The 15,005-nt window shown below is 35.8% G+C and overlaps 1 protein-coding gene across 2 annotated transcripts; it reads left to right on the plus strand.

Annotated features, from left to right (window-relative positions):
* Positions 1 to 373: 373 nt before the first annotated feature.
* adap2 (ArfGAP with dual PH domains 2) lies at positions 374 to 11,616 on the plus strand. 2 transcript variants are annotated; one of them, XM_066674654.1, is made up of 11 exons: positions 374 to 640; positions 2,163 to 2,293; positions 2,435 to 2,526; positions 3,146 to 3,228; positions 7,301 to 7,410; positions 7,767 to 7,916; positions 9,017 to 9,100; positions 9,349 to 9,411; positions 9,849 to 9,926; positions 10,195 to 10,423; positions 10,562 to 11,616. In XM_066674654.1, exons 1-11 carry the CDS (start codon positions 553 to 555, stop codon positions 10,588 to 10,590), a joined length of 1,137 nt encoding a protein of 378 aa, XP_066530751.1. In that variant the 5' UTR covers positions 374 to 552; the 3' UTR covers positions 10,591 to 11,616. The 2 variants fall into 2 exon arrangements, with proteins under 2 accessions (XP_066530751.1, XP_066530752.1); XM_066674655.1 differs by having other exon boundaries at positions 10,565 to 11,616.
* Positions 11,617 to 15,005: the final 3,389 nt, after the last annotated feature.

Raw genomic sequence — 15,005 nt, forward strand, 5'->3', positions numbered from 1 at the left:
TTGGATTCCTGATATTTAGAGCAAAACCACACAAGACTAATAGGAGTCAAGTTGGTTGGCCACAGCCAATTCCTGAATGAGGGTTTGTATTCACTTTAAATGCTGATCATAATTGATTTGACAAGACATTCTCTAAAAAGGATTCAACTAAAAAAAATGATTCAAATTGAAAGGTTGAATATACTGTGTCACTATGCCATATCAAGTGTATATCTTTTGGTAGGGATCGTGTTAATATCTTTTAGAACAGTATCTGTAATAACGGTCTTTGAATAATAGGTTTTTCCGATGTTACGTCATCAGAACGTGTTGACCATAAGAGCCTCCTGTTCGCTGGCGTAACGACGCGAGACCTCGCCCTTCAACAGTGGGCGTGGGGCTGTCCACGCGCTGCTGAGGTTAACCGTGCGGCGCGCGCGGACACAGCTCTCCCCGAGTAGAGTCGTTTAAACTGAGAATGGGGAAACGGCTTCTAAAGTAAACGAGTGGGCACTAAAGCCCAAGAGGCGTGCTTTAAGGTAACTTTAATGGTGTTTGCTGAACACTCTTCTTATGGCAAACAGAGAGAAGAACAAGAAGGTTCTGTTGGACTTGGTGAAGCTTCGGGAGAACAGCGGATGTGCGGACTGTGGAGCTCCAGGTAATATACATTAATACAGTGTGGTGGAGAGACAGGACATTTAAACCGTTTACATTTTAATTATCCTTCTTACGTAAATATTCTTTGAAAATTGTTTATTTGTAGTTCTGATATTTGATGTAATATCTATCAGAGTAACGAAGGCGAAAAACCATGGCCAAAACTAGTTGTGAATTTAGTGAAGTCACCAACAGTGAAAGCCATAGCCTTTCCACCCAGGGTTCAAAATTGAGGCATAGTTGAACCTTATAAGATACAAAATCATCCAAAGCAGTTTAAACTATAATACCAATTGTGAAACTTGGATACCGTTTAAGAATTATTCACAGTGGTGCTGATAGGAAAAAGACCAGTGTTTAATGCTCAAAGCTGTGTCTCAAAAATCTAGCATTAAAAACACCACTTTATACATGAGACATTTTTTTGTGTAATACTAGGTACTAGGATGGTATCACTGGATAGATATTTGGAATATTCTGTGTGTCAGTAACAAAAATGTCACTTTTCTAAACTAGGTAATATAAACAAGTGTGGGGGGTGGTAAAAAGAAAACAAAAGTATAGGATCAAGCTTTTGTAGATAAGTCTGGATTTATTACCCTGTGAAAAAGAGAAAAATAATTAAGCTCTGTAAAATTAAAATTTGAGTAGAGCAGAGGTGGCAATAGTTAAAATCCTCTGCAGGATTTAATTTCAACTACCTGGATATCTAATCACTGCAAAAAAACAGCCAGAGTTACTTTCTGGAGCTGCGTTTGTCAACTCTGGTGATGAGCATTTGTATGACAAACTGCGAGAAAAACTTGTGAGCAAAATTTCGCTTGGCTTTTCAGAAGGCTGCAATAGAATAGAAGAGAATAATATAAACAGAACAGCTATCGAAAACAAATCTCTGCTTTTATTAAATTATTAACATCAGCATTAACATCTGAGATTTCTGCTACATTCACTGCTCTTTGAGGCATTATCATGGAGTCTGAGGGGGCCCAGCTGTAAACGAACCTCCCATTGGCTGTGGCTGAGTAGGGGTGGATTTAACACACATTTAGTTTCAAGGTTTTCCAAAGAACATCGACATTTACTTCCACAATGGGGTTCTGGTGGAATCCTTCTATAACTGATTTTATCTGTTTAATCATCTGATGGCCAGATGTTTCATGATGCGTTCCAGTTAGAACTGTGAATTAACGATAGTTTTTACTGGATGGGCATATTGTGGGATTTGTTTTGTATTTTGACAATTCTGTTTATTTTTAACATGTGAAAACTCAGAAGAATGTATATGTGGCCTGGTGGCTTTGGATAGTAGCCTAAATATAAAAGACCTGGATTGTAGACCTAGGCAATTCAGTACCTTTCAGTACCACATTACAAAAAAAAAAAACAGAATCCATTAGTTTCTCTACAGTGAATCATTTCACACCAGACCTTGTTTATGTATACAAATCTGAACAGAGAAATGTTGAAAAATGTACAGAATGTCCCTTTAAAAGTTATTAACTTGCAGCTCATGTGCTTTACAGAACCAGACTGGGCTTCATATAAACTGGGCATCTTTGTTTGTCTGAATTGTTCTGGAACTCACCGTAATCTATCCAATGTAAGCCGGGTCAAATCAATAAGGTTAGACTTCTGGGATGATGACCTTGTGCAGGTATGAAAACTGAATATAGAGGCTTTTAATGAATCTGGTTTATTATTTATCCTGATATTAAGCATCGTTCTGTGTGACATTAGAATTTGTTCTAACCTCAGTATGTTTATGTTCTCTATGACCAAATGGTTCAATTTGAAGTTTATGAAAGCCAATGGAAACAAAGTGGCCAAAGACTTCTATGAGAAATTTGTCCCTGTCTTCTATTATCGACCACAGCAAGATGACTGTGAGTAAGTACTCTCACCTGGAGACTTGAGGTCATATATAGACTGAAAGTCAGATTAATTTCAAGACCTTTATAGTGAGAAAAATTCTCTAGGCTTTGCCTTTGTTCGTGTAGTTCGTATCACAATAAAACAGATTGGTTGTTGGGGAAGTGGGAGAGTGCTGATGTGGCAAACAGATTTAGGCTGGGGAATGAGGCCATGTATACTGCTGGTAACAATAAGAGGAACTGCTCATGTGCTCATGTGTTCATGTTTCAGCCGAGGGGGGGGGGGGGATGTTGTGGGAGTTGGAAGTTAGGCCTTTGAATCTGTCGATTTGTCATTTCAGTTCTTAACATACTAAGCAGAATAAATAATTTGTTTAACAGTTAAAGGTAACAATATTTGTCATGGCATAAGATTGAAATTATCTGTAATGTTTTATATGTAATAATGCTGTATATAAGACAAACCTGACCCTAAACATGTCTGAAACCATCATTCACAGAACAGTTCAAATGATTTCACTGGCATACTTTACTAGACATACAACTGCATTTTTTAACCCTAAAATTAGTCTGTTGAGAACACATTTTTATGATTTATTGCACTGTTTGACATTGTTATTTTTTATGGGCTATAGTGTGCTGAGGGAACAGTGGATCAGAGCCAAGTATGAACGGCTGGAGTTTACAGAGGAAAATAAGCTTCTTGGCTACTCATCAGGTAAACCAGTAGCTTTTAGATTTTATGTTTGAGTACCCAATAGAAAATGATAGCTTAGAGATAGGACTGTAAGATATATATATATATATATATATATATATATATATATATATATATATATATATATATATATATATATAAGGAAGAGAGATAAAGTATGCAAAATCCTTCGGCACTAATTTCAAATGTATGTTTTTGGTTTCTCCCCTCTCTGTGGGTCCCACTGCCACTTTAACACATGTTTTAATTCACCTGAGTAATCCCAATACAATGTTTTCTCAAAAGATATAAGTGACCTTATGTTCCCCTTCAAACAGATATTGAGATTCAAACAAGCAACTACACAAACACGCTTTAGCTGCCTTGCAAATTGGGTTCTCATCCACCAATGAGAACCCTCTAGGATCAATAAAGTATTTATGAATAAAACGGCAAAAGGATATAATGCTGATGAGAATGTATAACCCAACTACTGGCTTAAGGAAAGGAATGCACAAAACTCATTTCCAGAAACAGGTTTCAGACATGTAAAATGTAATAAAAACAAGAATCTGTGATTTTGACATTTTACTTTGTTTAACTGACAAATGTACAAAGAACTGATTTCTAGTGTTTTTACCTAACAACTTGATTGTGCTTTTTAAATGTAAATGATTTTTTATTTGATGCCTGCAACACACTCCAGAAAAAAACTACGACATGGGTAAAATAAGAGTGAAAAGCTTATAGAAAATTCATGTCACACTGAAGCATTACACTTTAAGGTGAATATATAAGCTAATACACAAAAGGAGCATACACCAAAGGCTCAGTCTTTGTAAGAAGAAATAGGTTGTTGCTCAGCACTTTATACCAAACTTCATGAGAGTATTGTCAATCTTTTAGCCTTCCTAAGTTCGTGAAATGATTAAGGAAATCTGGGGAAATACCAGTCCATGTAGTTTAAGGCTGGACACCAATGTTGTATGAGCGCGTTCTTCGAGACCTCAGACGGCACTACGTAAGAAACTGTCATGCTACAGTGATTAAATATAATCGCATGGGCTCAGAGTACTACAGACAAGTGTTTCTCAACCATTGACCTGAATGCACTCTGCCCTGCAAATTCAACTAACCAGTACATCAACAAGTCTTTCAGGGTTGCAGTGGGTGTGTAGGAAAACCACTAAATGCAGGGAAGGGTGCATCCAGGACCAGGTTGAAGAAACTGCCACTGCATGAAAAATGCAACCTGAAACTCTTATATGCAGGGAGAAATCATTCATCAATTCTATGCAGAATGGCTAATGATTTGCCTGGGCTAAAGTTAATCTCAGACGGTCCAAAGACAGTAGAAACGTGTTTTTTGTCAGAGGAGTCCATGTTGCAGCTTATATGCTTGAACAATTAATGTTGTTCCATGCTTATATTGAAGGGAACCATCCAAACTGTTATGAGTGATAGGTGCACAAGCAAATGTCTCACATGGTATGAGAGGTGCATCAGTGACCACATCATGGGTGATATGTGAGAAGTTTCCATTGTTGTGGAGGCCACTGTTTTTTTAGAGAGGCACATGCTGCCATCAAGACAACATGTTTTTCTGGGAAGCCCATAATTATTTCAGCAAGACAATGTCAGGCCTTGGTTTCTATGTGCTACAACAACACGGCTTTGTAGACACTGTGCGTGTGTGTGTGTGAAATTTGTGCCTGCCGTTTATTTTTGTCTCCTACAGCACATCATACAGAGGACAATCAGGCAACGGCAACCACAGGCTGTTCAGCAGCTGAAGTTTTGTATCAAGTCAGACTGGGCAAAAATTACAGTTACTACTAGTTTCCTCATTAAACATCTGCATTGTTTAAAGGAAATGTGATTAAAAACAATGGTAAACATGCTTTTGTGCCAGCTTATTTGGAATGGGTTGCAAGCATCATTTTCTAAATGTGTTTATATTTACAAATAGAGTTTTTGTTGAATGAAAACATTGGACATTATATCTTTGTGCTTTTGATAGTTAAATAAAGCTTCACGAGCATTAACAAAAACAGAATCCTGTTTTAAATGCATTTTAAACCTTTTCTGGAAATGGGTTTTTTAAGTGAGGAAAAAGGTGTTTATAAAACTGGATGGATAGAAGGAAGGAATGACCCCTTACCAAAACCTGGTAAACCAGCAAAACTGTCACAATGTGATAAAAAGTATTTTTTTATCTTGAAGAGAAAATCAAGTTCCACTCTTGGTTTGGATCAGAAACCAAAGGTGTTTCAGTCTCCTCTGTCAGACTACAAATCTGAAGGATAGCCTCTGTATTGTACTGTAATATAGTATAATAAAGTAGTTATACTTTTAGTTAACTAGTTAAAGTAGTTATATTTCCTCTCTCCATGGTTATTAGGTGAGCTCTAGAGAACAGGATGGCATGTACATAACGTACACATTATGCTGTACAACTGGTTAATTTTTGAGTGTAATTAGGACACCAGGTTTGGTCATTATGTATTTGGTCAAATATGACATCATTCTACTTTGAGATATTTGTGTTACTCAGTTTGTACCTGAATATTTAGTGTTGTTGATTGGTGCTGCATTCAAAAACTGTTAACAAATACTACAAACCCCAGTTCCAAAATAGCTGAGACACTGTGCAACATGTTTATTATAAACAGAATGCAATGATATACAAATAATTTAAAACCTATATTTAATTGTAAATAGTACAAAAATAAAATGTTATATATTGAACACGAGTAAGTTTATTGGTTATTGAAAAATATTTGCCTGTTTGAATTTGATGACAGAAACATCAAAACATCAAAAAAAGCTCTTAGAAACTGGATCCTCATTGGCTGAGAGGGTAGCGAAAAATCACCCCTCTGGGTGCTCTGTATTCTGCTGCACTTCTTCAGGGCCTCAAACATAGATGAGTGAATTTTAAGACTGAAATCCTAAAATGAATGTAAGCATATTAAAATGGTCTCCACTGAATAACAAAAGTGGGTCAGCACAATGGTGCAACAGGTAGTGTCACAGCTCCAGGGTCCTGTAATGTAGAGGCCTAAAAATGTGAAATGTAAAAATGTAGGCCTTATGTTATTCAGAAAGTGTCCATTCAGTTATTTTTATTTACACTCTTCTTTTATTTTACAAACTTGTTGTCAGTAAAATACGTCCACATATGTGCAAGTCACACATTCCATCACGAATGCTGGCTTTTGAGCTTATAATAAGCCGGGTGGTCCCACTTCTCTTCGGCTCAGAGGATGTGGCATCCACGATTTCCCAAATGAATGTGAGAATGTTGCAGTGCTTCCGGATCCTGTGTATATATATTTTCTTCTTCACCATTAATGAGTTTTAACTTGCATTTGAGATGCATCTATGAACTGTGCTCACAGATAGTGGCTTTGGGAAGTGTTTCTGAACCCATGCAGTGATCTCCACTACAAAAAAACATGTTAATTAATCGTTGCCTTAGGGCCTGAAAACTACAGCCAGCCAAGGTTTAGGGCTTTGTCCCTTCAATATTGACATTTCTCTGGGGTGTCTGGAGTGTTTAATAATATTTTTGCTGTAGATTGTGAAATCCCAGAGTCCTTTGGAATTAGTTGTCCACAATCTTCAATGGGGTGGTGAACCCCTCCCTAATATTCAGCCCTCCCCAATACTCAGCCTCTCTGATATGTTAATTTTAAACACATCATGTGACTGATTTGTTATCAGTTAGCCTAGTAATTATAATTATTATTTTTGCATTACACAGTTTTACCACTCTTTTATTGCCCCATCCCAAATGTTTTTGAATATGTTATTGGCATAAAATTAAAAATGGGCATATATTAAAAAACAATACTTTCTCAGTCTGAACATATAAATCCTGAAATATTGTCTTTGTACTATTTTCAATTAAATATAGGATTACAATTATTTGAATATCATTGCATTCTGTTTTTATTTATGTTTTGCACAGCCTCCCAAGTTTTTGAAAATTTTAATGAATAAATACATTTATCAGGTTTTGAAGTAGGCTTTATTCTGGATATCGTACAACTGCTGTTTCTTAATTTATGTACACTTTATTTGATTGTAGGCATATATGAAGGGGTGCTGTGGAAGAAAGGAAAGGACAACGGACAGTTTCTCAAGAGGAAGTTTGTTCTATCAGAACAGGACTTCACCCTAAAATATTACAAGGAGGATGTGAGGAATTAGGATGCTCTCTTGAGCAATTCCTTATACAGAAGTACATTTTTGCACAGTTGCTTAAGTTTCTTTAGTTGAATGCCTGTTTGTTAAAGTCAACATTGAGTGCTATTATTAGAAAAAATACTACTTGTTAAGCCCAGCAAGTCACTGTTACTTTTAAAGCTTTCTGTGGCCCTTTCACATACAATCTCTAATCTATATCTAATATATATTTAAAATCAAGGTTTCTTAAGATGATGATATTATGTTCCATTACAGATATAAATATAATATTGATTTTTAAAAAATAATAAAGGATGTATTAGTAACAGTGGATATAACTAAATACATTTTTACTTTTTACTTTATAGGAGAGTAAAGGACCAAAAGCAGTTATCTCCATAAAAAACCTAAATGCAACATTTCAGCCTCAGAAAATTGGACATTCTCATGGCCTACAGATCACTTACTGTGTGGATGATCATACCCGAAATCTCTTTGTGTACCACGAAAGTGGGCAGGTATGTTTTTATAACAACAACAACAACAACAACAACAGCATTATTATTATTATTATTATTAATAAATAAATTGTAATAAACTATGTAAAGTGTAACTTTTTGCAGATAATATAGTGTCATGGCTAACTTCATTGCTATGGCAGATTGGAGTAGTATTCAACCTTGGAAAGCACAACATGCTGTACCACAATTAGTCCTTGGGCAGAAGTGGCTCTTCATTTGCCTCTCAATTTTTAATATAATTTACATGGTAAATTACTCAGAATAAGAGCATGTTTCATCTGGCATAAACATAAAATCTAAATATAAGTTATAACTAGGGTGTCTTAGGAAGGACAGTCTGGTTTTCCAGCTCCATATTCTCCCCCTGTCCCAACGCCTGGATGGGCACTTAATAGTCATCCTTTTGGGAATGTACTTGTTAAATGATTGATTTTTTGTGTACTGGTACTGGCTCACACAAATGACAAAGGGATGCCCTAATTTAATTAGTTTAACAGCATTATTTAAAATTCCTTTAAGACATATGTAAAGAAAGAGAAACAACCCGAGAAGTCAGAACATGTGAAAATAAAATAGACGAAAAAAAACCAGTGTGCTGACATATAAAAACATGGCAATACTTCACAACATAAGTGTCCTCGCATACCATTTCACACAAGAAGTGCCGTTTGTTTGAGCACTGCTTACAATAATGTTATGTAAAACATGCAACAAATAGTGTAGAAATAAATAGAAACATGTAAAATTCAATTAAGATCATTTCTGTGGCATGCTTTCCAATAAGAGAACACTTAAACTACTTCCTTTTTTAAATGACTTTCAGCTTTGCTGGCATACAAATGCTTTTTGTCAGTTTTAGATTTTCCAAAACAGGAAGTAAATTCAGAAAACTGTATGTATGTATTTTATTCATCTTATTTCTTTCAGATTTAACAGAAATTAGTATCCAAACTCAAAGTGTTATGTTCTTCTAATATATGTTTGCCTTATTTTGTATTTTAAACTGTAGTTTTAAATTTTTTAGTGCAAAATAATGCATGCTGTTTGTGTGTTTTGTAGAAGAGTTGTAGAGCTGAACTTGTCTATTGTTCTTTCAGGAAATTGTAAATTGGTTCAATGCTATTAGAGCTATACGCCTTGTCTACCTGAAAACAGCATTCCCTACAGCCAGTGATGATGAAGTGAGTATATGGGAACCCAGATCAGTGTGAATTTGCTTTACATAATATCTTGAATATTATTATATACAACTATGAATATTGCTGAATAAGTATGTTTCTTTCAAATATATCTTTTTTGTTATACTATTTAAAAAACAGTATTTAAAGAGGTATATTTTATCGAAGGCAGAAAGTATTCAGACACTTTGGATTTTGATATCTAACATGCTCATTGACATTGTGTGGGTTGCCATATTATGTTTTTTAAGTTGCTGCCATGGCTAACCAGAAGCTATCTTAAAGAGGGTTTCATGGAGAAGACTGGTCCATTGGTAGGTGACCTGCTTATGTGCAGTAATTCTTGACACTCCAAACTTTACGTCACAATAATTAATATTTCATAGTTTACCAGTATAATCAAATACTTTTATGTACAATAATGTGCAAATCTCAAAAATCACATTTACTTTATTTCATATATACACAAAACACAATGTTCTATAATCTATTGTTTTAGCTATTATTATTTTGGTTTAAACTTGCTTTAAAGTTGCAGGATTAGTTTTCTCTCATGTGTCTTATGAACATCTACCAAAGTTTGGATGTTGATTGCATTTTCTATTCACAATCCCATTAACATCAAACACATTTAGACCTATTGAGCCGTTTTCTAAATTACATATAAGCTAATTAGCAGAAATAATTCAGACATAAGGTTAAATATATAAAGACTCTGATTGCAGAAATCTTCTGTGTGTTAATTTAACAGCAACGGGAGCCATTCAAGAAGCGATGGTTCATCTTGGATGCCTTGGACAGAAAACTGCTCTATTTCAAAACTCAACTGGTAGGAGAACATGAATATTTATTCTAATATGAGCCTAAAACTTTACCTGTGGATTTTGTTTAATTATTTTTTATCTTTTGTGAATTGACATTAAAAAAAAAGTCTCTCAGGCTACATTAAACTACAAATGGATTTAATGGATTACATTCAATTTCATTGTGTTTGTGCAGTTGCAGGCCCATTGGAGGTTTAACAATTATATTATTATAATATTATTAGCTTTTATTTTTTTTAATTCAAATTGCATTTGTTGCATATCCTTGCCAAGGATCCTGTGGAGCTTGGGGTCATTTTCATTGGGACAGAGAATCATGGGTACTCAGTGGGGGAGTGTGTGCCTAAAGGGACCAGAGGGAACAAGTGGAAGTGTGGCATGACAATGGAGACACCAGACCGTCAGTTCGTCTTCATGTGTGAACAGGAGCGAGAGCGGAACGAGTGGCTGGAGGCACTCAGACAGGTCATCTCTAAACCCATGCTGCCACAGGATTACACCAGTAAGACATGACACTCTGTAACATGGGTGTGTTTGGAAAATTGCTGAAATTTAGAAAGAAACTCTAGTACGATAATAACCCTACTCAGTAGCTGATGTTTAAAATATCTCTCCTCTTATTCTGGTTCCTCATTTTCAGCAGAGGCCAACATCCGCAGAAGAAGATGACTATGGCATCTCTCAAAAGACAAGGAATTTTTAGCACTGACCAAAGGACTCTGTCACGTTTAGTTTACTTTCATCACATCCAGAGCCTGTGGCATAATAGTGCTTTATTGGAAATGATCAAACTGACCCCTTGCACATGTTTTACAATGTTCTTTGAGTTTTTTGTAAAGCATTTGTAAAACCTGGGAGGATACAACATTGCACAATTTTGTATTTTTCCCTTCTCAAACACAACAATTGAGCCAGTTCTCGAAGTAAATTTCATGTGTTAGAGGAAAAAATACCAAAATGTTTCATTGCTGAATACTGAATTTGAATGAAAAAAAGTTGAAGGAAATAAGCTCAAAGGATGCAACCACTGAGGAGCCTCATCAAATCTATTATCAAAAGTACTCTGTAATTAAGCATTTTTTTTGTACATACATTTTTATCAAATGCATGACTGGCTCTTTCACTTGCTAGTGGATAAGCTAAACATAATAAATACACCAAAAGTCCACTGCATTTGACATAAATGGCAGCCGTGTCCTAATGGTTAGAGAAGAGGGCTTAGGATTGAAAGGTCAACGGTATGAAAGTTGGGGCTGTGGGATTGTAAGAATAGCACTATGCTCCTCCCTCAATCCATGGCTAAGATGCTCTTGAGTAAAGCACCTGTATGATAAATAAATAGAAAGATAGATTTATTTCAGAAATAAATATAACATATTCTGCAAATATGAATTTAAAAAGCAAACAAAATTGTTTACAAATACAAAACACACCTTTCTGACACAGTGTGATTTACATATTCAAAAACAGACTGTTAAAAAAAAATAATAATAAAGCATGATTTTCACATGTTCTGATTCATAAACACGTGCATCTGCAGACCCACAAACAAATGACAGCTGACTTGTAGATTTGTACAATACATTGTTTATTAACAGTAGGTGGGTTCCAATTACAAGAAGTGATTGCATGGTGTAGTGCTGAATTCTGACTCCTGACAGATTCTCTCTCCCCTGCCAAACAGCAGTATAAACAAAACAGAATACACTCATGACTCCTGTTGTTTGTGCTGAGTTTGTCTTCATATAAAATAACAGAACATCACCTAAAGCAACTACCAAAAGTCTTCAATCAGAAACTGTAACAGGTATTGACCAATTATAGTCTTACTCCTGCTCCCCTACATTCTCATTGGTTGGGAAAAATATTGATAAACATAAATAGCTGTCTTTGTAACCAGTATGATCTGCATGGACAATGGTTTTAAGTTTTTCCTACAGGTTTTGGAGTGGTTGCTGAATAAGCTGCAACATGAGATTAGCCATTCTGACTCTGATTTTGACCAAGTGAACTGGTGATCACTGATGCATTGACAGAACAAATTGATGAATCCGAAATAATTCTGAATGCTCCCAGTGAGCTTTATATCTCAGTGAGAGGGCAGATAGAATATGTTCCATTGATCTGGATGCGATTCAATGAGTAATGGGGCTTTGTAAATTTAGTATTGGAAAGGAATGGCTTGTTCTGTATTGTTTTGTGTTCTGTTTGCTCTGTTTATGTCTTATGTCTGTTATAGCTTGGTGAATAGCTGGACAGCTAGCTCGTTTACTAATGGCTCCTTAGCCATACTCAGAGAGGAGGCGTGGCTATGTTAGCCTTGTGATTGGTCAGGGTAATAGTGACATAAGCATCACCCACTTTTAGAACTGCCCATTCTATGTTGAGAGGAGAGCAGTACTGGTCATTTTTGAGGAGAGATTTATCAGATTTTTGTTTTGTGTTTTTTATATAAATTTTGCTGAACATTTCACATAACAGCCAAGTTTAGAATTATAAAAAAAAAAAAAAAAATTAAAAATGGGTTCCCAGGGGCCTTTGGGTCTTTGCTAGACATCCAACTGCATCCATGCATTGCAAAATTACTAGGAATCAGTGAGAGTACAGTTTTTGCATAATGAATGAATTTGGTTTCTCTGTGTCAGAGTCACGCTGGTAAATGGGTGACCAGGAGCTAGATACTAAACTGTCTGGACAAAAAATTACTCACCTGTAACTGTAATAGCATGTAATACCTGTACAAGCATGAATAAGTGCTGAAATTCTATTTGGCACAGACAGGACAAGTTTCTGGATGTAGGTGACATCAATATTTAGCCACTCCTTCGTCAAAGAATTGCATAGTTCAGACAGATTTCATAGATGCCTTTCTTGGCATTTTACTCGTTGTTTTAGGTAGCCTGACAGATATTCAAGATATTCACATGTGCATCCCTGATGCGAGAAAGATCATTTTGGAATACAGGGATAGGGTGTTATGTTCCACAGTACGATGATGAGCAAAAGAAAAATTCTGTTTTTAGCAGCTCAGTATAGGCGTTGTGTTTCAAACCACTCATTTCTGCATAATTAAAACTACTCCAGCTTGAAACACACTTTGCATGCAGTCCTCACTGAAAGGCATCCTAAGGTTTACAAAGAACACAATGCCTAGAATCCATCACATACAAACAGAAATGAGATTCATCTTACCAGATAATTTTTATGTCTTTTCACCCACTATCACTGGCCAACTTTGTGAGCAGAAGTGAACAAAGGCCTCTTGCTTGACACTCTGCTCCATATGTTCATGGTATGCAGTTCCCAATGTTCTTTCAGACATTGGTTTTGAGACTTGTGCTGACTTCTAGAATAAATTTATGCCCATAAGTGAAGTGATTTTCCCTCAAAAACTGAAACATGTAGGCAGTGTCTGTCCATCAGTTTTGTGTTTTGACCATAATTCTGATAATGTCCTGTATTAACATATGCTTCAGTACACCTGCAACTTCACCTACTTCCTTCACACTATGGCCCTTGGCAAACCCAAATGCAATCACTCCTTTTTGCCAATCATTAACATCTGATTTGTGAAACATTTTCAACACATCGGACAAAATATTCACTGCATTGTACCACTTCTTTTCAATGTATAAATCCGTTGCATGCCCTACATTTATACATATTGATAACCCAATCATTCCCAATCATCACCCCATCTCCTGCAACAGCATCTACAGAAACCTGAAGTTACTACCACTTTAAACATGCAAGGCGACAATTTTTGTCAGTGGGAGCTTTAACTGTGCAACACGATAGCTGAAGTTAGTGAGGTTAATGTTCTGCATAACCTGGAAGTAGATGGCTGGGTATCTCTAACATGCTGCACATTTTACTTGTGCATTACTGGTTTCTTCCTCATTTCCACCATGAACTTCAAACATTGCTGAGGGCTGGTACCATCCCCTCTCTGCACTGAGGGAAATATGACTCCCAGCAAAGGTTGCCCATAAAATAACTGCTGAATAGCATTGATGAGCCAGAACATTTACAGGTACGTATTGATCATGTTTGCTTTGTTAATTTGTCATGAAATGAGTTAGTATCACACAAAAATATAAAAGATTAAATGGATGTTATTAATTACTGATACAGAAATTACATGAATCTGTATTTGTGGTCCCAAAAACTGCCACTCATCTGAATGTTTAAGAGACCTAAAAGTACCACCTGACTCATGGTCAGGATATTCATATTCATTCCCTTCTTCTTTTTTAATTAGTTTGTCTGTGATTGTTATTATACAAATACTGCCAACACAAACATGGAGCAATTTCCAGAACTTATTTTTCTGTATTATTTGACAAAGATTTACTCTTCTGTCCTCACAGAGAATATGGATGTTGTGTGAAACATTCAACAAAGTTTAAAGAGAAAACACAAAGCAGAAATATGATAAAACACTCCTCAAATATCACCAAAATACTCTCATTAGACCTTTCTGAGAACTTTGAGAGTGGTTGTTATATTCCAATTAACGTGTGTATATCCCACTCTAGAACAAAGTTTTCTAAACATTCCCATGGAAGCACACAGTCTTGAGACAGAGAAGATTTTTTTTTTGTTTTGTTTTTAGCTTTTTCTTTTAATTGTGGTTGTGATTTCACAGCATAAGCAATACTTGTGAAATACAGCAGACATTTATTAGACTTTATTCATAAGAAATATTTTGTCATATTTATCGAGGGCCCTTAGGAGCCATATTAACTTAATTAGAAATTAAAAATTCGATTAACGTTCCCAGGGGCTTTAAAAGTTGTGCCCAAGTTTGTACTTCTCTTATTTTTTCCATTGAGCAGATTTTTTTAGCTGAAAGGAACATGACTAACCCAATAATGAGCTTGACTACTATTATACATTTCGCAATGGCAAGCTTCTATTCTTAATTTTTCTGAAATTTCTGTCAATGATATAACACTTTCTTCATGGTCAATTTCACACAACACAACTCGATTTTTTTCCATACGAACATTAAGTCAGTCCACACATTTGGTTTGTAGCCATGGCTGGCCTATAAAATGGTGTTAGGAAGACGCCCTGGTAGA

The sequence above is a fragment of the Hoplias malabaricus genome, chromosome 6 (genome assembly GCF_029633855.1).
Source record: "Hoplias malabaricus isolate fHopMal1 chromosome 6, fHopMal1.hap1, whole genome shotgun sequence".
Classification (NCBI taxonomy): domain Eukaryota; kingdom Metazoa; phylum Chordata; class Actinopteri; order Characiformes; family Erythrinidae; genus Hoplias; species Hoplias malabaricus.

Bases quoted from the DNA above. Each gene is read 5' to 3' on its own strand.
- adap2 (XM_066674654.1), top strand. From the start codon at position 553: ATGGCAAACAGAGAGAAGAACAAGAAGGTTCTGTTGGACTTGGTGAAG. The intron at 2,294-2,434 runs GTATGAAAACTG...TTCAATTTGAAG, and splicing joins GGGATGATGACCTTGTGCAG to TTTATGAAAGCCAATGGAAA. The intron at 7,917-9,016 runs GTATGTTTTTAT...TTGTTCTTTCAG, and splicing joins TGTACCACGAAAGTGGGCAG to GAAATTGTAAATTGGTTCAA.